Source organism: Mastigoproctus giganteus, chromosome 7 (genome assembly GCF_048544385.1).
Source record: "Mastigoproctus giganteus isolate SK-2022 chromosome 7, ASM4854438v1, whole genome shotgun sequence".
In the NCBI taxonomy this organism is placed as follows: Eukaryota; Metazoa; Arthropoda; class Arachnida; order Uropygi; family Thelyphonidae; genus Mastigoproctus; species Mastigoproctus giganteus.
The window spans coordinates 130,349,580-130,372,549 of NC_143581.1; the positions used below are offsets into that span (position 1 = coordinate 130,349,580).

At 41.5% G+C, this 22,970-nt stretch overlaps 1 protein-coding gene across 1 annotated transcript in view; it reads right to left on the reverse strand.

The window, feature by feature from the left end:
* Nucleotides 1–22,970, reverse strand: part of LOC150083199 (extracellular serine/threonine protein CG31145) — a 197,429-nt gene that overhangs the window by 85,550 nt on the left and 88,909 nt on the right. The window contains exon 3 of the mRNA XM_090377902.1: nt 19,727–20,774. Within this exon, the coding sequence (XP_090234028.1) occupies nt 19,727–20,208 (482 nt within the window). The 5' untranslated portion in view covers nt 20,209–20,774. The remainder of the gene's footprint in view (nt 1–19,726; nt 20,775–22,970) is intronic.

Below are 22,970 nucleotides of genomic sequence, written 5' to 3' on the forward strand. Positions count from 1 at the left end.
GCTACACTTAAATGTGAGGACCAGCTCTTCATAAAAACTTGAAGACCGGTGTGGTCGGGTTGTTGACCCAGGGGTTTAAATTTTTAGCGATAGTTACCTTCCTGGATGCAACTTCAGCTGCAAAGTCGTGAAGTTCATCAGAAATGCAGTTGACAGCTTCAGCTGGGGCCTTCAAAATAAATTCCTTACATTAAAAGCTGGTGAGCCTTTCGAAGATGAGATGGCACTCGGTTTAATAAATTTCATCGGGTAGATGATTTCGCGCTGAGGTGTCAAAAAACAGTAAGGCGGTGTATTGGTTTGCATTATGTAAGATGTGGTCCAATTGGCACTTTACACGGGGGTGGATATTTAAGCTAATGTGTATAAGATTGTCTAAAAGTTTAGACAATCACCCCTGGTTTGGTAGTATCTATCTGAGCTAGGTCAAAGGTAGCCAGGACTGACTGTGATTCTACCTTGGCTTCACACTGTCTTGATCATAACATGTTGAAAGCGCTCTTCACTAGAGTTCGGATGCCTGTCATTAGGTTGGTGCTAGCCAGACTTGCATTTTGGTACTTGTTTTTTCTGTATGGCCAGGGAGAGAAGGTATGTCAGACATATTTGTATTTGCGGGGTGCTCATTTCGGAAGATAATACAATTGATCTCAAACTTTTTAGTGTCATTGTTTCGAATCCGAGTTGTCAGGAGAGAACGATGCTTCATATCCTTCCTGAAATTCCGGAAGAATTCGTAGGTAGTGAGTTCAGCTAGTACATTAAACTGTTTTTCCGTTGAAAGCAAACTCATGTTTTGGTAAGATGCACAAAGTCTAATTCGTCCAATTTTCATGGGCTTTCTCTTTTCATACACCCCATACTGAGTAGACCCCTTCCAAAATCATCCATTGTTTCCAAAATATCTTTTATTTAAAATTCAACATGGTGTAATTATGAGTTATCCAATCTTTTTCTCAACTAACTGGGGTGAGTTCCTTCGAACTCTGAGGCTTAAAAACCATTTAAAAAATAGCTCTTAAGTCGGTCATTGTTTTCTTTTCCCAATTCTTGTTTTGTGACGTGGAACGTTATTCTATTCTTGGAGGATATAAGAGCTTCTTCCATAAAACTGCCACTGTACAGGGCTACAGAATTGTCCACAGCATCAGTGTAGGATGCATCATTCATGGTTTCGCGTGGTATGGACCGAATAAATACACGAGAAATACCTCACGAAACCTCCGTATTCAAACTTCACAGTTGGGAGAGCACAACTCAGATAACAGGCATTCTCCAGGTCTCCGTGTCCGAAAAAGGTTTATCAGAGTGGGACGGGGTGTAGGCGTGACAGGTCGCTACAGAGGATCGATTTCAATTGATCCATAGTCCAAGTTCGGTGTGCCTTGCACATGCCAATCGACGGTGCTGATTTATTTTTGTTGTCAAAGTCTTGTGAACCGCAGTTATCCGTGAAAATGCACGACATGCAGCACTCAACGTGTAGTGGAAACACTTTGCTGACGGCTGCTCGCAGCTACAAATTCAGATTCTCTCAGTCTGATGCGAGATTAGGTTACCTGTGGACCTCAATTTCTTCAACACTCTGCCAATCGACTCGGGAAAGTTTAATACCAAAGCACGCGCAGACATTTTCCCCGCGTGACGTCCAACTATTATTTTCCTCCGAAACTCCGTTAACTCTTTCCCTGCGTTCACTGTTCGATGCGTAGGTTAGAAATGAATTTCGAGTCAACCGTTGTTCAGCATTGTGTGCCAAAACATTTGCACATTTCGCAATCGCACTCGATGTCCTGAAATCAGAAGGGCATCCACGATTTTTCACAGGACAGCGTACTTTACTATTGCAGCTTCGAAATTTGCCAAAGATGCGTGTAGCTTAGCCATTGGCTTACTCCAATGGTTCTTACTGACGGGTTCTTTAAGGAGAGAGAATTCGAAATATTAAGAATTTAATCCATTTAGTTCTCAAATTTTGTGCGAGGGAAGAGTGAAGTTCAGTGTTATTGCATAGATTGACTGCTTTTTATTGGAAGGAACTGCGTGAATAAAAAATGAGAACCACTGTGTTCTCATTTCAACTAGACTAGACTAGTATTATAACTTCGTTTTATAGTGTTCGAAGGTCGACTTATACACTGGAATACAATATACTGTAAATATGTAAAATATGTAATGTCTACAGAAAAGGGTAGAACATCAAAATGCGTTTTGATTAGGCAGACAGGCATGTGAAATTTCACATAGCAAAATATATTAAGAAAAGACAATCTGGAAAATAATTAAAATGGCCTGAGGAGTGTGGTGTGTCTGTGTCAACAGTAAAGAGAATGTTGCAAGAAGGTAATGAACGGCTGAAATGACGCGGTAAGTTATTATTCTCAACGCCGATTGGTAAGCCAAGAAATGGTAAATAAAAAAATTAGGGCCGAACATCTTCTTCCCATTTACTTCCCATTTTGAAAAAAAAAGAATTAAACTTGAATTCTGGTGGAGGTGATCGCTTTAAACAATGCGCTTTCAAATCGAATATCTTCCAGTATCTATATTATTTTGCTTTCTGCCCATATCTGTTTGGCTTTGTCACAATTGATCCAAAGCAAAGGCACAAGCCGTTAATTGATCGCTTCCAATTCTCTCAGTTTCTGCCTCCATAACGACTTCAAGATCGCTAGCCGTCAGAAAACTGCGCACCGAACGTTCCCACAATTCTTTTTTAGTTCATCTGAAAAAAAAAGTGGATTCCCCTTTTCCTCACGGACAGGAGGACCTGTCCTTAAGCCCATACTCTGTGCTCTTACATTCCAGGTCGGTCCACTGGCTATTTTCAGTATTTAAAGGTTTTTCCAAATGTGCAACTAACCTTCTACTGCAAAAGCTTATTTTTTATGATAAATTCAAGCGCTAGGCATTCCATGATGGTCCATGTCTTCAACGTACTGTTGATAGATCCCTAACTGATGTCACTCTTCTCATCCACCAAAACACGAACCAAGTTCAAAACCTGAATGGCAAAATTTTATCTTGAAAAATACACCCTTCAAAATTAGGACGCCCCACCATAGTTCCACCTTCTCAGTAGGACTTACATCATGACTAGGGACTTTTGATTTCGAGCGTTGTTTATGAGTGCTTTTAGGTGATCTGATTCTAGACGAGATTCAGAAGTTTCGCGGCAGGAAACCAGTAGCCCTTGAATTGAACAACCTCTCGGGAAAGAACTCAGACCACTCCAAATTGGTCCTAGAATCATGTGAATACTGTCCCCTCTTAGAGTCTTGGGATTTTTGAGCCCTTGTGGACTCCACAACAAGAGTCGTCTAGTGCACGTTGCCCTTCTGCTACCAGACTCTTCTAAATCTACGCTCCGAGTGGATTTAGAAGAGTCACTCAACCAGAGTCGTATCCTGCTCAGCTCCACCTTACATTTATATTTGTCCAAAGTTTTTTACCCCGAAGAAGACTGAATTATTTAAAAATCTGCTCTTTTCATTACCCATATATTTGGTCCCTATTGAAGTGTTTCCTACCATTTAAATAGTCACTGATCTGTGAATAAGAAAAATCGAGAATTCTTTGTCTGTGTTGTTCAATAACATTAACACACTAACAATAATTAGTAATACAGTACGAGATTAATCCAAATAAATCCACCAGGCGTCACTCGAAAACTGCAATAAAATTATTATTTTTTTTATTTTCCAAGATGTAAAATACAATCCAAATGATTCTGACTACCAATTCAGCCATTAAAGTTCGCATGTGCCCGAACGACATCCTTTGGAGAAACTTAATCACTAAACCTTAATAAATCACTTATTATGAAATCTTAACAATATCCAAGATTATCCCTAAATAGAGATTATTCTACTCTGCCTCATCCAAATCTGTTATATATCCCAAGGAAGGATTCTTGGAGACATTTTAAGCAATTTCTACCTGAGGTTTCAATTACCCTTCAACTTAAGATTGTGGTGAAGGAAATTAATGTACAACTTATCATACTACCTCTCCTCAGAAACCATGTGTCATCACCATGTGGCGGACGGCAATGCTCTGGAGGATCGTCGTTTTTTCCACGAAAGGTTCCCAGAACGAAGATGTCCAGACAGGAAAACGTTTGAAGGTATCCATCGCCTCCTTTGTGAACATGGGACCTTTACACCTCGTGCTGCCGACAGAGGACGACCAAGATCTACGACTCCTGAAGTACAGGAGGAGATTTTGGATGTTGTGCATGCCACTCCGGCCCCGAGTGCCAAGCGATATTAGTGACCACAGCGCCTTTCCAGAGTGATTATCTAGTACGCTTAATTGTAAATACGTTTCTCCTGAGTTTCGAAATTCCGATAACTCCTGAATATTATAATTAAATAGATATATTCAAATACTATAACCTAGAAAGGAAAGCCACCTTTCTTTAATCCCTCTTTTTATTTTTAGTTATTACTAACCCTTTTCTTCGCTTGGGTCACTAGGCGGCACCGCTCTTGCCTCCACGTGGCGGGGCTGGTAACCTGGGAGAAAAAGACAATCTCCCGGGGCCAAAAAGAGCATATCATGAGTAAATCAAACTCAGACTTATCTGGGCTGCCAGACGCAACCCAGATATCAAAAAAGAAAGACAGTTCCACAGCAGGAACGGCAAAGCGCCAAAAAACTGAGCCAGAGACATATCCCATTCCAACCTATCTAATCATCCATTCAACTGGTGAGAATGCAGTTGGCAAACTCTCTCCCTTTAGAATTCAAAAGGAATTGGAAAGTAAAGCAGGATCTCCGAAATCCGTAAAAAGACTCAGATCAGGAGATATTCTCATTGAGACATCTAATACCAAACATTCTGAGCGACTTCTGAAAACAAATTTCTTTGCAGGTCTCCCAGTAACTGTAACACCCCACAGATCACTAAACACCTCTAAAGGAGTGATCTCAAACTGGGACTTACTAGATGTAACTGAAGAAGAAATGCTAGAAGAACTGAACGAACAAGGAGTTATTCATGTCAAGAGAATCTCCACGAGAAAAGATGGTAATCTGATCCCTACCCGCAATCTGATCTTGACCTTTAACACACCGAATCGTCCATCATCCATTAAGGCCGGATATCTGGTATGTAATGTCAGACCATACGTCCCAAACCCGCTACGGTGTTTCCGATGCCAGAAGTATGGACATTTCCAAACAGCTTGCCGGGGAACCCCCACTTGCGCAAAGTGTGGTTCAATCGAACACGATTGCGAAAACTGTAATGCTCCTCAATCAGTATGTCCAAATTGCAAAAACGATCATCCCGCTTATGCCAGAATATGCGAGCGCTGGAAAAGCGAGAAACTTATCCAGAAATATAAAACTGAGCATAATGTTTCTTACCAAGAAGCAAAAAGAATCATCTCACCACCAATTCATGCAGACAGACCTACGTATGCCCAAGCCACCAAAAAATTCCAATCAACCGGATCGCAAACTGAAATAACAGTACCTCCAAAACAGTCTTTCTCAAATTACGTAAAATCTTTGTACAGTGCAACTCAAACCCAAGCTGTAAATACACCAATTACCATACCACAAGAAAACGTCCAGAGTCCGGATCAAGGACCCAAAGAAAAACATATCCTAACTTCTAGTCACCAACAACAAATGGACACTGAAGAAAAATCAGCAGATGACCCTGTTCTTCAAATTTTTGTTGAAGAAGACATGGACACCGAAAGGCCTTCCTTCCCAAAAAAAGATAAAAGCAAAAGTGAAAAACAGAAAACTTCAACAACCCGAAAACGCTCAGAAAGCCTAATAAGAGATAAATAATGAACAGAATAATACAGTGGAATTGTCGTGGATTCCGTGCCAATATCGATGACCTATACGATCTTTCTTGTAAGTACTCACCAATATGTCTCTGCCTTCAAGAGACGTATTTAAAACCCCAAAATACACCAAAACTGTCTCGTTATAACATTATTAGAAAAGACAGAACCAATCAGAATATCGCACATGGTGGCGTAGCTATTTTAACAAACCCACATATTCCTACCAAACAGGTCTCACTGAACTCTCCCCTCGAGGCAATAGCAGTCCGTATAGCTGCTGACATCCATATGACAATCTGCTCCTTATACATTCCACCAAGCTATACACTCCAGCAAAATGATCTCAACAATCTTATAGCTCAACTCCCAACACCTTTCCTCATTCTGGGAGACTTAAATGGTCATCACAGTCTTTGGGGTAACAACAACATCGACCAAAGAGGAAAACTAATTGAACAGTGTCTAGACAATAACAACCTCCTTCTTCTAAATGACGGTTCACCTACATACGTTCACCTTCCTTCAGGAACAAGCACTGCAATAGATTTGTCTATCTGTTCTGCAACCTTATATCCTATTCTAAAGTGGACGGTAAAGAACGATTCGCTACATAGCGATCATTTCCCCATAATAATTGAATTACTTAATAAGCCCACTCATCATCCTACTAAAATTCCGCATTGGCTTACTGATAAAGCAGATTGGCAGTCCTATAAAAAATTAACCAAGCTTGATCCCGAAATAATCCAAAATTTCACAACTGACGAAGCAGTTGACTATGTCACCGAAATGATATTACATGCAGCAGAACAAACCGTACCGAAATCCTCATCAAAATTACCGATTCATCCAAAAACCTGGTGGAGTGATGAATGCCTTGTGGCTAAAAAAAAGTGCAAAGCAAAGCTTGGAATTCTTTTCGCCGGAGTCCAACTACAACCAATCTCATTCAATATAAGCGTGCTAGAGCAAGAGCGAGATATGTTAGACGCTGCAATAAAAAGGCTGCTTGGATCCGCTTCACTTCGACTATTAATCAAGCAATGTCTACACATAAAATTTGGAAAGCAATCAGAAAAATGAGTGGCAAATATAAACCGATACCCCTACCCATCATGGAATGGAGAGGGCAGAATGTAAATGATCCTGCTGGAATTGCCAATATACTAGGTGAAACCTTTGCAAAAACATCAGCAATAGAAAGTTATACGCCGACCTTCAGAAGATTAAAAACAAGTTTAGAAAAACAAAAGTTAAACTTTTCTTCAAAAGGTGATGAAGAATACAATTTACCTTTTACCATACACGAATTACTAGACGCAGTGCTGTAGGACCAGATAACATCCACTATTCCATGATTCAGGAACTAAGTACCGAATCATTACAGTTACTTCTTCATCTATTCAACAGACTCTTCCTGGAAGATAAATTTCCTAATCAATGGCATCACGCTACGGTCCTTGCCTTCCCTAAACCAGGTAAAGACCCTACAAATCCCACTCATTATAGACCAATCGCCTTGACCAGTTGCATTTGCAAAATTCTCGAAAAGATGGTAAACCGCCGACTGATCTGGTACCTTGAAAATCTCAATCTGCTACATTCTGCACAATACGGTGTCCGACAAAACAGATCTACACTAGATATACTAGTCAGACTAGAGAATTCCATCCGTAATGCATTCCTCAGATCGGAACACCATGTGTTAGTCTGCTTTGATATCAGTAAGGCCTATGATTCCACGTGGAAGTATGGAATACTCCGTGAATTACATCGTCATGGACTTCGGGGTCACCTCCCGATTTTCATACAGAATTTCCTATGCAAGCGTACATTCCAGGTACGATTCAAAACCTCACTGTCCCAAGTATTTTCCCAAGAAGAAGGAGTTCCTCAAGGCTCCGTACTCAGTGCTTCACTTTTTATAATTGCAATAAACTCCATTGCCGGACAAATTCCAGACACTGTTGATAAAGCACTGTTTGTAGACGATCTTAGTATTTGGTGTCATGCTAAAAATATGAATACTATTGAGAGACAGTTGCAAGTGGCAATAAATAAGATCTGTTCATGGGCTCAGACTAATGGATTTCAACTTTGTCCAGAAAAAACATTTTGCATCCATTTTTGCCGCCAACGCAAACTCCATCCCAATCCGGAGCTACAACTGAATCGCCAACAAATAACAGTTCATCCCAGCATACGGTTCTTAGGAATCACTTTAGACCATAAACTCACTTTCGTTGAGTACATCAAAAGACTAAGAACATCATGTCAACAAAAACTAAATATCATCCGGGTTCTCTCTGCAACCAATTGGGGAGCTGATCGCCTTACTTTATTACGGTTATATAGAGCATTAATAAGATCGAAACTTGACTACGGAGCACCAGTCTATAGTTCAGCAAGACCTAGTGCCCTTCGCTGGCTTGACCCTATCCATCATAGTGGAATACGCGTTGCTTTAGGGGCATATCGCACATCTCCAACACATAGCTTATATGCTGAAGCACACGAACCCCCTCTCTCAATCAGGCGACAACAACTGATACTACGTTACGCCTATAAAATTAGATCTATGCCGGAACACCCGAACTGGCCCATACTTTTCACATCACAGCACAGTAGGTTATATCAAAACCGCCCTAATGCTAATCGTCCTTTGGGTATGAGAATAAAACACCTCTTAGAAGAACTAAATCTAACCTTAGACAATGTGGCACATAGCCTCCCATCCTCTCTTGCTCCTTGGAATATCATTCCACCCTCATGTGACTTACATCTGCATGAATGGAATAAATCTACTTTGCATAGAGAAAACTTCTCGCAACTATACCATGCAGTATTGGACCAGTTTCTCAGCTTTTCCATAGTACATACTGATGGATCAAAGAATGATGTCCACGTCGGAATCGCCGCAGTTTTTCCAAACATCACATTAGCTTATCAGTTATCACCTGAGTTCGGTATATTTTCCGCCGAACTAATAGCAATTCAGGTTGCACTGAATCATATCGAGTCCTCTGATATTAACAACAGTTTAATTTTCACAGATTCTTTAAGTGCACTTCAAGCACTAAAAAACACCATGAACATCACCCACCCAGTCGTGAAAAGAATAGTCAGCTCTTTACATAGCTTATCAGAACTTGGAAAAAACATACATTTCTGCTGGGTCCCAGGACATATAAATAAATAAATAAATTTCCTGCTTATACTCCGGGACGACCAAACGGTCAGAGGAGTTCACAAGATAGAATACAAGAAACAGCACCGTATTCAGTAGTCACGGGCTTGAACCCCGGTCACTCAAGGCACGTGTACTTATGTACCCGCGCGCCTGACCACTAGGCTACGGTTCCTGGAAATGAACTAGCGGACAATGCTGCCAAATCAGCTCACCTACCACCCGAGAAAAAGTGGAAAGTGCCTCATCAAGACTATCGACCAATAATCCAGAAAAAATGCATGTGCCAATGGCAGTTATCATGGGAAAATCAACCTAATAATAAACTTCGAAGTATCAAGCCAAACCTTGAGCGATGGCCTTCCAGCTTTAGTTCAATCCGACATCAAGAGGTAATTTTGGCTCGACTGCGAATAGGCCACACAAATATCACTCATGGTTATCTTTTAAGAGGAGAAATACCCCCTCAATGTCATCACTGTAATACACTGCTCTCAGTGAAACACATTCTGGTCGAATGCACAAAATATACAAGAGAACGCCAGATTCTTTGCACTTCAGCCACAACAAAAGATCCTACACTTACCTCAATTTTAAACAATGAAACAAATGTCTCAAGCATATATAACTTTCTGAAGATGATTAAAGTATATCACCTCCTTTAGTTAGGGAAAAAAAATTATTTTCTGGTTTCTTTTTCCATTTTCTGTAATTGAGAAGAAATAGCATGCATAACTATCATATGTATGGCGCACTATGGTCATAGTTGCCGATGCGCCCAATAAATCCCGAAACAAACAAACAAACAAACAAAACAGCATGCCACTCCTGAAATCAGCACACTCAGAATAGCAATACAACTGGCTGTTCAACGTTCGACTATTTGGAGGGTTGCGAGAACACAAACTGTATCCTTACCATCTGCAACGGGTACAGGCCTTGCCACCAGCAGATTACCCTGCGCGAGTAATGTTCTGCCAATGGTTCTTGCAGCAGTGGTACAACTCCTCACTTTCCTGCCTTAGTGAACGGTTCACACAAGACGGAATCCAAAACTTTCACAATCAGCATGTATGGGCTGAGGAAAACCCACATGCAATTCTTTCATCACATCACCAACAGGGGTTCAGGCTCAACATCTGGGCGGGTGTTTTTGGTGATAAGTTATTTGGGCCCCATGTACTTTCAAACAAACTCACAGGGCAGGCGTACAGAAACTTTTTGGAAAACAAAATGCCTGATTTCTTGGACCACACGCCACTGATCATTCGTCAACAAGCACACTTCATGCACGATGGCGCATGAATCGAAGGTTTCCTGGTCGGTGGATAGGTAGAGGTGGACTAACTGCCTGGCCTCCACGCTCACTGATTTAAACCCACTAGATTTCTTCTTGTGGGGCCATTTAAAGTCATTGGTGTATTCTACTCCGGTAGCTGATGTGGAAACTCTCCTCAATCGAATTGTGGCAGGTTGTGAGACAATGCGAATCATGCTAGGAATTTGGTATCGTCTTCGCGAGTCCATGAGACGTCGATGTGAGGCCTGCATTCAGGCAGAAGGTGGACAATTTTAACAATTACTATAAGGTGATGTGAACAGTTAAGTGTCATAGACAGACCTTCAAAACTCGGAAACCAAGCATTTCCGGAACTATGTTGATATAAAATATTTTTATTGTCTACATTTGAGGAACTCATTCCTGAAGTTATGACGTGTATTTTTGAGACACCCTGTATAACCAAGTATATGTAATTCAGGTGGCACCATTTCACCATATAGGCCAAAATGGTTGGATTTTGTCCAAATTTTTATAAAATTCCAAAACAAGCAACTATTCTTAATCTTAACAAACTAATTGCTCTCTGAAGATCTCTTTTATATAGTATTATTTACTACTTACATCCAAAAAACCTAATTCACCACTAACTTCAAATTATCAAGGATAGATCATTCAAGTTTCAATTTGCTTGTTTAATGTATAGGCAGCCATTAATTCCCAGCCATGATCAGAAATGTGTAACTGTCAACGCTGTGTATTCACTGACCTTAAGAGAAACAGTTAATTTCCAAAATGTTTACACTAGTAGATCTGGACGGTAACTTATTGGTTAAACATGCAAAAATCAAAAACGATGCAGTTTTTCTTATAAATACACGAATATTGTTGGTAGTTATTGCATTCCTGAAGGGAAGAATACATCCGTCGTAACACTTGAATAGCTTCAATTGTATTACCATATTTCAGAAAGAAAAGATTCTATGTAGTAGATATTAATAGATTTTTCGGAAAAAAATGGTCTGGTTTAACGGTCACCCGTACACCCACTCAGACGGTTGTTGAGACTTTTGTTTCTATTTTTAGCTCGTCTACTACAGATTGTCCACTCGGAGTGAATATATTTCAGTAATTTCTTCCATCAACGGATCTTCTGGTGCAGGCGGCCCCTTTCATTTCAACGCCCACGTTCTTCAGAAAGACTTTCGTCTTCTATCCATTGCTTCCGTGTGGGCTGCGTTCAATTAAGAAATCTCTTCTGTGTTAGAAGACATTTCACGGTCACCAACAGAGTTCTGTAGGCGTCTGCATATCGAGGAAAGGACTGAAGTTCGAGTCTCCACAGTTTTTCCCATTTATTGCTGAATTAGTTTCAGGACACGATCGTGAAAGCTCACCCGTGCCCACAGATAAAATTATTGAATTTTCTATTAGAAAACTGAAAAACTTGTTTTAAAATTCAAGTATCGTATTGCGACTAAGCATTAAAATGAAAGAGGACTGGGGTCCATCTGGTCGTGGTAGTATTACATTTTAAGAAATTACTTGTGGGAAGAGACCTTCAAAATAATCCATCTGGTTTAATTAAATGTTACCATTTTGGACAATAACGAAATACACTACGGTTTCTTGAATACGTTTCATAAGCAATGAAAATGTTCAGATGTTCTTTATTGCTGAAACGAAAATGTACCACATTTAAGAGTGGCGTATATAAAGAGTTTAAAAGCACCGAAAGAAATCACTGTTTTGGCTTATTAAGGCTTTCCAAGATTACTGTACGTCTAAAATCAGAGAGAAAGTATTGAAAGCTTACCATAAATGGAATAATTTTCTGCCTAAAAGAAAGTTTGACTTTAAGGATATCTGTTTTTATAGAAAATTGAACTTTACTCTTCGAGTGTCACAAGTTGAAAGTGGATATTCGTTGATTGCTGCTGGTGCCACGCTCGTGGAACTTGTCAACAGCCGTAGTGCGGTACTTCTGTATGATATTGATGCGTTACTTGCGAGCGAAGTTGCCACGAAGTACGCATTTACCGTTGACCATTCCAGGCTGTAGTTTTAGACTTTAAATAATCTAAGTATCCTATCCACGAGGTCTTCGTAATAAAAGTATGGGCGTACAGGACGAGGTAAACTTTCGACCACTTTGTTATGTTTGTCTACTTCACTTGAAATACGTACTCAACAATCGATGTTTCATTTTTACTTGCTGTTGACAATGTCCATCTTCCCAGCTTGGTTCCAGCCCCGAACTAGTACATTCTTTTTTATGTCTCTGTTATATAGAAGGCTTCATCGTTCAACAGGGGACCCATGGAAGGAAAAATAACCACGGGGAATAGTTTTTTTAGAATAAACTAGATGATTATTATTTGTACCAACATGTTAGAGAAAATACCAGGGGTAAGAATATTTTATACTCATCATTACTCACAAATCAGATGATATCACAGCTTACAGTACAGGAACCATTGGCAGGTAGTGATCACGCAGTCGTCAGTTGGAAGACGAAGAAAGATGATGCAGGTAAAGGTAAATGCACGGGCTATAATTTTAGAAAAGGGAACTATGGCAGTTTAAGGCGCTACACGACGTCTATTAATTGGGCAGAGTGCAGAGGGAGGGCGAATACCTTCAAAGCAATAATCACAGAAACAATTAACTTATATCTATCTGTACATTAAAAAAGTTTTCCTCCTAGTGATATTTATTAGAGCCAGTGGAAGAAGAGGGTGGGGAAATTACGTCACTACAAATGCGCAGGTAAATAATTACATTGTTGTCTTCCATTGAAAGACAACTGCCTCCATAACGTTCACCAACCTCGTGAAGCCCGGGTGCCAAGCGTATTTCGAGGCCAAGCGATATTCTTGTGGTATATAGAGCGCTCTTGTAAAGTGATTGAAGTTATTTCCTTTTAAGTTCCTACATTTCTATCAACAGTCTTTCTTTAAAACTAGTTCTATACTTGAAAGCCACAAGTTAGAACACAGAAAGGAAACACACCTTTCTTTTTCCTATATTTCTTGTTCTATTAATCAACTAACACTTCAACCGCTTGGCCTCCGAGCGGCACTGCTCCTGCCTCCCCGTGGCGGGGCCGGTAATCTGGGGGGAAAAGTTATCATCCAGGGCTAAAAGGAGTAACGATGGATAAAAACGACTATTCAGCTCTATAGCCTTCAAACTCAAGGCTAGATAAACCCAGTGATGACGAATTAAGCCAACCAAAAAGGCTCCGAAGAGAAGTGCAGTGCAATGAGATGCCAAACTTTCTGGTGATTCTCTCTCTCTCTCTCTCTCTCTCTCTCTCTCTCTCTCTCTCTCTCTCTCCAACCAGCCTGTCGGCAAATTATCACCATTCATCATCCAAAAATTTTTGGAATCCATTGCTGGAACACCAAAAATGGTTAAACGACTGCAATCCGGAGAACTATTAATTGAAACAGCCAACTCAAAACATTCCGAGTGGCTGCTCAAAACAACGACATTCGGTGGCCTGCCAGTATCTATTACCCCAAACAACACCTTAAATTCCTCGAAAGGCGTTATAACCGAATGGGATCTACTTACAATATCTGAAGAGGAATTAGTTCAAGAACTGAGTAATCAAAAAGTAATCAACGCCAAACGCATAATGACTAAAAAAGATGGAAATCTCGTCCCAACTAGGTCAATCATTTTAATTGTCAGTACCCCGGATTTGCCATCCTCAGTAAAAGCTGGCTATTTAAACTACTGAATTCGGGCTTATATCCCTAATCCCATTCGTTGTTTTAAATGCCAAAAATATGGACATTCGGAACAAGCATGCAGAGGAGAAGCTATTTGTCCTATTTGTGGTTCCAAGGAACACACACAAGCAGACTGTTCAGCATCAAGTCCCATCTGCCACAACTGCAAAGAAAGTCGCCGAGCATTTTCAAAATCTTGTGAAATGTGGAAAACAGGGAAGAAAATTCAAAAATATAAAATTGAACACAGTCACATACCCTGAGGCACGCAGACAGGTTATGTTGACCATGCCCAGTCGTTCATATGCATCTCACACTCGAAGCTTTAATTCAACAGCAGTACAAACACCTCCCAGCACATCTATGTCTAATTGGGTTAAAAATACATTATCTAACTCAGGAAAAGACACACATCAAACTAAAACCAGTGAATCGACCAACACTCCAATCAGCATCCCAACTGATATTCGGACAGTCCCGCATCACAAAGAAAAATTAAAAACTAATAAAGACAACAAGAAACCTGAATCATCCACCAATAGGTTGGAAATAGATGTATACTCAGATCACGAAGATCCCATACTAAAACTTCATGCAAATGACACTATGGATACTGGACGCCCCAGCTTCCCAAAAAAAGACCGGAAAAAGTGCTCCTCAAACAAAAAACAGTCAGATGAATCATCCTCAGCCAAACCTAAATGAACCACAGTATCTTACAATGGAATTGCAGAGGTTTTCGTTGCAACACTGACGATATTCAATACCTAATTAACCGATATTCTCCAGTTGCTTTCTGTCTACAGGAAACTTACCTAACCTCACAAATTTCTCCTTCGATAAAGAACTATTGCCTTTAACGAAGAGATCGAAATACAGCTAATGCTGCCCATGGTGGTGTAGCAATCCTAGTAAACTCGAAGATCCCAACTAAACATATCCCACTCCAAACTGAAATAGAAGCTGTTGCTGTTCGCATAACTCTCCATAGTGCAATAACACTTGTCTCAATCTACCTACCACCAAACTGCACTTACTCTTTAAAAGACCTTGAAGACCTCTTTATACAGATACCTCCACCTCTCTGTATATTAGGGGACTTTAACGGGCACCACCCCTTATGGGGCTCTCCTAAAATAAATAGACGGGGTAGCCTAATTGAAAGCTTTTTAGATGCACTAAATCTCATTGTACTCAATACTGGTGCACCGACACACGTACAGCTCCCAGATGGACACACCTCAGCAATAGATCTCTCAATTTGTTCACCAGTACTAGTCCCAATCATAGAGTGGTATGTAATAAACGATCCCATGGGCAATGACCACTTCCCAATATTGAGCAACTTTCTGAAAGCAAAGACTCCTTTACCTCAACCCTGCAGAAAGTGGAAATTTGTCCGAGCAGACTGGGCAAAATTTCAGTCATCAATCGACCTTGATGAGGGAAAAATCCGCCTCCAGCATATTGATGATGTGACAGATTACATCACGTCGCATCTTCTAAATGTGGCTAAAGACACAATACCACTATCAAATCCCCCGGGCCGAAAGCATTATAATTACCGGTGGAATGAAAAATGCACCACAGCAAAGAGAGCAAAAAATAAAGCCTAGAATTTGTTTCGGCAATGTCCGAGCACAGTCAATCTCATTAATTATATGAAATTAAGGGCAAAAGCACGCTTCATACAAAAGCAAGCAAAGAAAGAATCCTGGACCCGTTTTACATCCAGTTTTCACAGAAATACTGATCCCGAAATAATATGGAAAAAAATTAGACAGCTGTCTGGTAAGTTTCCTATCATACCTTCTCCAATCCTCTCCTGGAATGGGAAAGATCTCTCTAATCCTGTAGATATAGCTAATGGTTTAGGCAATACTTTTGCAGAAATCTCAGCAACACCAGCCTATACTACCTCATTCCAACGAATTAAAAACACTAAAGAAAAGCATGCTATTCATTTTCAAACTGCCCGTCTTCTCCCATATAACAAACCTCTGCATTTTATACATGTCATTAAAATCGCCCGCAATGGTGCTGCCGGGCCAGATGGGATTTATTATGTCATGCTACAACTAATAACTCTTGAAAATCTCATTGGTGATAAGGCAAATATTTCTGAATTTTTTTACTTCCTCAGGCAAACTGGGCTTTTTATTTATTTCTGATTTCAGATTTTTTTCTGATTTATGGAAAACTCGTGTTTTAATATAATAAATGAATTGGCACATTATAGCCTTAGCAGCTTATGTGCCATTAAGCCTCCATAATAACAACAACAACAACCAACCTCGTGCACATGCTTCACTGTCTAATACATTACCACGCTGGGCATCATTTGATGTTTCGTTGTAATGTCAGCTGATGAAGGGACCCGATATAGTTTAGTATTTTGTAAATATTTAAAATATTTGTATAGTTTGTAAATATTTTAATCCTGCTCTTTTGGATGCAACAATATTGGCGTATATATAGTATGTAAATAATTTGCTGTAATAATATATCGTAAAAGCTAAACAAATTGTAATGACAGAAGAAATGATTAATTAATTTAATATCAATTTTATTTTAAAGTTAATCGTTGCTTTCTATTAAGTAATTATAATTTTCTAATTAATGTCATTATTTTCAATATCGAAATTTGTATAAAATTGCATGCTATACATAAAAAAAAAATATTTTTACATCCTCCTATAGCCCACTGGCTGTTCAGGGGGTAAAACTAAGGTGAATAAACAGATTACTATTATTTAATACTAATAATAAATAATATTCCTCATGCATTATGGAACCCGAAGCAAAAGGCCTTTTCCTAAGTGACCTATGCAAACGTAGGTAAATAATTACATAGGCCATTTTCTGATTAGATATCGACCAGTGCGTTTCGATAGGTGTCTTTTACTTAGAAAAGATTTTACTTATTCGATCATACCTCTACATTTTATGTAGAAAGTGTGCATGGGGGTTGGCTAGCAAAGCGAGCAGTGGGCAGAACCCCCGGTATACCATTATCATTCAACATTATCGTTGAATTGAAAAATATAGAAAGAGGAGGATGTCGAATCGTGCATAACCCAGCTAAGGTTGCTGATGGATTTAATAGGAACTTCACATCGGTCTTTACTGACGAAAGACCCTTTATGCCGAGGAGAGGCTGTACAAGTGAGGCAGAGCCATATGAAATTAGTGATTTCGTAATTAGGGATGACTGTTTATTAGAAAAACTTTCGAGCCTCAGAACGAGTGAGATCCTGGGGTTGACGACATATATTCAATAATTTTGAGAGAGGCCGCCAGAGAGTGTATTGAACCACTGAGGTTAATTATAAGGGCTTCGTTGGACTTCGGAGAGATTCTTTTGGACTGGAGAAGTGCAAACGTATCAACAATAGATAAAGGCAGTTCTAAAAGAGAAGTCGGTAACTTCAGACCGGTTAGTCTGACTTCAGTGGTAGGGAAAATCTTGGAGGCAAGGATTAAGAGTGCAATCCAGGGACATTTTGATAGAAATTGTATTCCGAAGGACACACAACGTGGTTTTGTTAAGGGAAGGTCATGTTTAACCAACCTCGTAAGCTATTTTAACAAAGTTACTCATGAATTGGAGGTAGAGAACAATTTCGACATAGTTTTGGATTTTAGCAAGGCATTTGACTCATATTTTAGGAGAGGTTACTTACAAGTTGGAACATGTTGGGATTACTGAAAAGATTCCAAGATAGATTGCAGGGTGGCTGTATAGCAGAAGGTTGTGATTAATGGATATTCTTCAGATCGATGTAACATCAGAAGTGGGGTCCTCTAGGTTCTTGGACCACCGTTGTTTCTGATTTTTATAAACCACATGGACGAAGGGATAGAGGACGTGATGTCAAAATTTGCAGATGACGTAAAGATTGGGATAGTCGTTAATGATCGGTGCCGAGCAGCGCTGCTTCAGGATGACTTGAATAGGCTTCAAAAGTGGTCTGGTAGCTGTGTTCTAATGCAGCAAAATGTAAGGTCTTACACTTGGGGAATAGCAACCCGAAATTAACTTATACACTTTGTGTGGTTGAATTAAAAAGAGCAGAGGAAGAAAGGGATCTGGGAGTTACGATATGAAGAGAACTTCATATTTGCCCGTATCGTAATATTGGAATATTGTGTCCAAATATGGAGATCTCATCTGAAAAAAGACATTGAGCTTCTTGGAAGGCCCAAAGACGGGCAACCCGAATGGTGAGCTAGCAAAAGGGCTGCCATACTAGGAAAGGCTTCGATTGTGGGCTACAGAGCTCGGCAACCTTAGAGGAGACCTATTTGACGTTTATAAGGCTCTGAGAGGGTAGAAAGATGAATGAAGGAAGAATTTTAATTTCTTGGTTACTGGAACAAGTTGCCTGTGCAGATTGTTAAGGCTGACAGTTTGAAGAATTTCAAAAGTCAACTGGATGAATTTGATCTAAAGGTCAATTTGTATTTTCTTACGTACTTTTTCTTTTTGTTGGTATTTGCTACGCGCATGGGCATTGCTAGTTTTAGAAAATCAAATTCACTTCAAATTTATTTTCAAATATTCCTCGCTCTGTATCACTGCACCAACAAAGAGATAAACACATAAACAGTTTACATCTTTAGCGAGTGGTGAACGAAATCCCAGAGAGTGCCAGTAATATCTGTGGTAGTGGTGGCAGTACTTTGCAACCCGCGTGATGCTTTTGTTTTTCGGATATCAGATAAGCGAACATATCCAGCTGTAACGTGATATCGCACGCAAATCTATTCCGGCACTGGTCTCTGATCTGTTACAAAATCATAATATATTGAGTCCGAAGCGGCGATCGTGACGTTTCTCACGATCACGCGCGGTACATCACGTTTAGCGGCTCGAAAAGGCAATTCGCGGGGAATGACAGAATTATAACTGGGATTAGTAGGGATAACGCGGGACAAGAATGGATGCGCGAGTGCTGACCTACTCCTCCATTCTTTCGTCTCTCTTATCGCGCTACCGTTCTCGAGCAGAAGTACGAGTTGGCCACGTGTCTCTCTCAACTAATCTCGTAACAATTATCCGAGAGAGGTCGAAATTTGATAAGTTTTTTTGATACTTTTTAATGTAACGTTTTCGGCGTTAGTAATAACAGCGCGCTTTCCTGGCCTAATGCGTCTGCCAGATGCTGCGCTTTTATCTCGATTACCTTCATTCGCGAGCGTTAGAATGGAACAGATAAATGATTGGGGGCGCAGTTTCCTTTGTAGGCAGGGGTTCGCCTTTCCGCTAAACAACGATAACAACGGAAAAAAGTCACCGACAAGATATCTGCGGCACACACACGGGGAGAGAGAAATGGACACTGACGCACGGGAGGAGGGGGGGAGGGAGCAAAACTGGATACGGCCATTAGGAAAGAGCAATATCTGCCTAATGCGTAGCGACGTCCGTCGAAAGTACGCGCAAAATTGTGCGTGACGCGCATCATCAGCGGCCTAATGGTTCGGGGATAATGTACGGGGAGAGACGTCGCTGCGAAATGCCCCCTTTTAATAACGCGCTACGAAATAATGCCCCGATAAAGGTAATGCCGCGCCGACTATCGCTTATTAGGAAAAGCGGCTCCGGACTCACGCGCCGTGTCCACGTTTTAGGGCGAGGATATTGACCTTTCGGGTGCTGACACACAACCGATAAAACGCATCTGAGAGTTTAAGAAAGTGCACTTACCTCTTTTGTATCCCGAGAAGTTCCCTGAGGGTAGGATTAAATTTCCACAGGCTCTTCCTCCTCCAGCCGCCCCCTCTAGGGAGGGTGGACTCCTTCACGTAACGTAACAGGTTGACGAATTCGCCTCTGTCCGTTTTGTTGCCGTTGCCCGGTGTAATGTACCCGTCGCTGGGAGGAGCGACTCCTCCTCCTTCGGACTGACTTCCGACACTTTCATTACGGGATTTCGGGTCAGCCGAAGCAACCGGCAGCGGCCCGAGGCTAGAGGAAGACGCAGCTTCTTTGGACACTTTGGTGGCCTCCTCCCTGTTCAGAAATCTCCTCTGGATGATGGCCGCGGTCTGCTGGCTTTCCCCGAGAGTGGAGGTCACGACCTTCAGTTGCAAGACGACCTGCCTCAGGTTGGTCTCGAGCATAAAAATCACGCACAGGCCGCCGAAGGACAGAGCGAAGGCGGCAAGGAGACGTTGTTTCAATTTCATTCCTCTATTGCACGAGCGTGAAGTGTCGAGCACACACGGAGACACCCTCGCACCTGCGAATCGTTTCTGGCGTATATTTAGAAAGTTCCTCTCGATTCATTGTGCGCGCGGTGGGTGAGCGAGGAGCTTCGTCGGCAGTGGCGATGGTCGTCATCTTTTATGGCGGGTTGAGGTGGGCCCGACACGTCGCTGCGACCGACCGAGCGTTTTTCTGCGGACTGAAGAAACGACTGCGAAATCCCTTTCAGAGTTACCGGCGAGTAACCATAGCAACGTTTAACTCCATTGTGTCACAACAGCTTCGGCATCGACCTTGTCAGGAAGTGCACGTGCGTCGGCTCCGCACTTTCATGCCGCTATTACTGCGTCCCGTGCCTTGGCTGCGAGAGAGAGAGAGAGAGAGAGAGAACGTTTCTCGAGCGAGCGTTGGCAGAAACCCAGGTTGTAGGAGATGATGAACGGAACTCTTTCACCTGGCTCGGCTCGGATGGAGGGAAGGCACTCGCTGGGGGAGGAGGTCCTACAGCCGGCTGTCAGGAGGTGCTGGCGCTCTGCTCCGACGTGCCCTGGAATGAGAGGGAGAGAGATGTAGGCGGCTGCCATGACGTAATCGCTTCCAAGGACATGAGAAAAGCATTACACGTCATAAAGCCTAATGTAAACACGTGAGGTGTCACCGCGCGAGACAATTTAAAGAGGAGGTGGGGCACTCGCTGAGGGCGAAATTTGTTTCGCTTTCTCTGTGGCTCGCGGGGAGCGGATTTAGATCCAGCAGCGGTGGTCAACCGGTGGTGTTGCGTCCTTCGAGGTACGAAAGAGCTTTTCGAGATGTACCTCTTGCATCGTCGCACGAGTGGAAAGAAATGCGCGTGTAGAAATCTCGTTTAACTGCGTTAAATTTCGAGTTTTGAAAGCTTTCCGATAATTACGATTATCCGGAAGCTTATCGAGTTTTTGGGGTTCACAATTTAGGGACGCACGAGCCGAAAAAATTGACTGCCATCGGGCTACACGGCGAACCGATCCTTACTTCTTTAGGGAATGTGGAAAGATGAAACTGCTTCTGCGCAAATCAGAATGGGGACGGGCACGCACAGAAACACCGAGTGAAGCGGGGTGACACTTCGGCAAAGTAACCGCTCGCATATGACTATTGAATACGATGATAATAGCACGAGATGGAAAGTCTGCCGCTCCCCAACTTTCTGTTTCGTACGATTTCCATTTTGAGAAATGAGACTACAGTAGAGAAAACTCCTACGGGCAGGTCAAGGTCATTCGCGCTACACCACCCCTTCTCGCGAGCTGACGAATGACCTTCAACCGCCTTTGAGTTTCATCTGACACGTGCATTTGGTTCCACGAATACAACAGCGAGATTGTCGGAGCCTTGTTATCCAGCGGTGACGCATTTAAGGGCCGCGTTTCTTTTTTAAACAGCAGTTCCGATTTTGTTCCGACCGCCACGTACTTGTTCCGGCATACCCTGGCCTCGAGGGAACGTTGGTGGAGCAGTTCCCTTTAAGAAGAAACCGCTCCACCAGAACTGCGCGTTTCCATTTCAACGAAACGTCTGGATTTGAAAAATGCTTTCAATCTACACCACGATAATGCACTGCTTCGCCGAGTCCACTGAGTCGCAACGCACCTTGGGGGTAACCGTATTTGCGCACCTTCTCCGTTGTATCGCACCCTTGATTACTCCCCAAAATGGAGGCCCGACAAGGCAGAAAGGTCATTTATCATTGGGAGCAGCGGCTTTTCACAAAACGAAACTATTTCCAACGATAGCAAATTCAGAAAACTGTGTACACTACGTTATCAAGATATTGGGACATTAAGAGAAAAGATCGGATACGCTGTAGGGTCTTCTGGACCCGCAGTACCACGCGTATTCTACCTGGTACGCTTTAAGCCACTTTATGACATGAACCGACCGAAATATTTCTCCATTTTTATCATCAGAGCATTTTTTTTTTTTTTATTCATTTGCGAAAAACAGTTACTAGAACTTTTTTTCTCAACAATGCTAACATTTTTCGCAATTCAGTTGTGAAAAAATGCGCAACATCGCGCCCTTCACTGCCTTTACAGCAGAAATCGAAATTCCTGGTGGACGTAGCGCGTTTCGCAACCACGAGCGTGTCATCAGAGCCGGTTTGATGTTTGAGTTTCTCGCAGACCGGAAGTCGAAACCCGTGAAAGGAAGGTCTAAAGGGCCGCCACTTCTTCGTCGATGCCGAAGTGGAAGCTGTTCCGCACAGCCCTGGGATTAAAGTCCAGGTGCATCCCGGATGTTACTTTCCCATCGAAATGTTTGTCTCGGTGGGATCGACTCATCCGAGTGCAGTCGGCGATAAAGGCGCAACTCCGAAAGATAAGGAGCGACGTTAGCTCTACTTTGGTCTCTCCTTTGGAAGTTTCCGGCGCGTAGGGTATTTCTTAGTTTGAATTAACGATCGACATTCACCTGGCTGTGGATTATTATTATTATTAATATTAATTTATGTTATTTAAATACTAAGTACCGAACATCTTTCAAAATGGGCATAAAAATCATTATTTGATTTCATTCGACATCTGACTGCTTTACACCTTCTTTCACGTAAAAATAAAAATTAAATAATAAGTTAATAAAACAGCCCAGTTAATTTATTTATCTTGCATATTGGTACAAGTCGAATTCTGCGCGTAGAAATAAGCAAACTTGGTCATATATTGTTGAAGAACTTCGCCACGAGTAGCCTCGATATTGTATTACT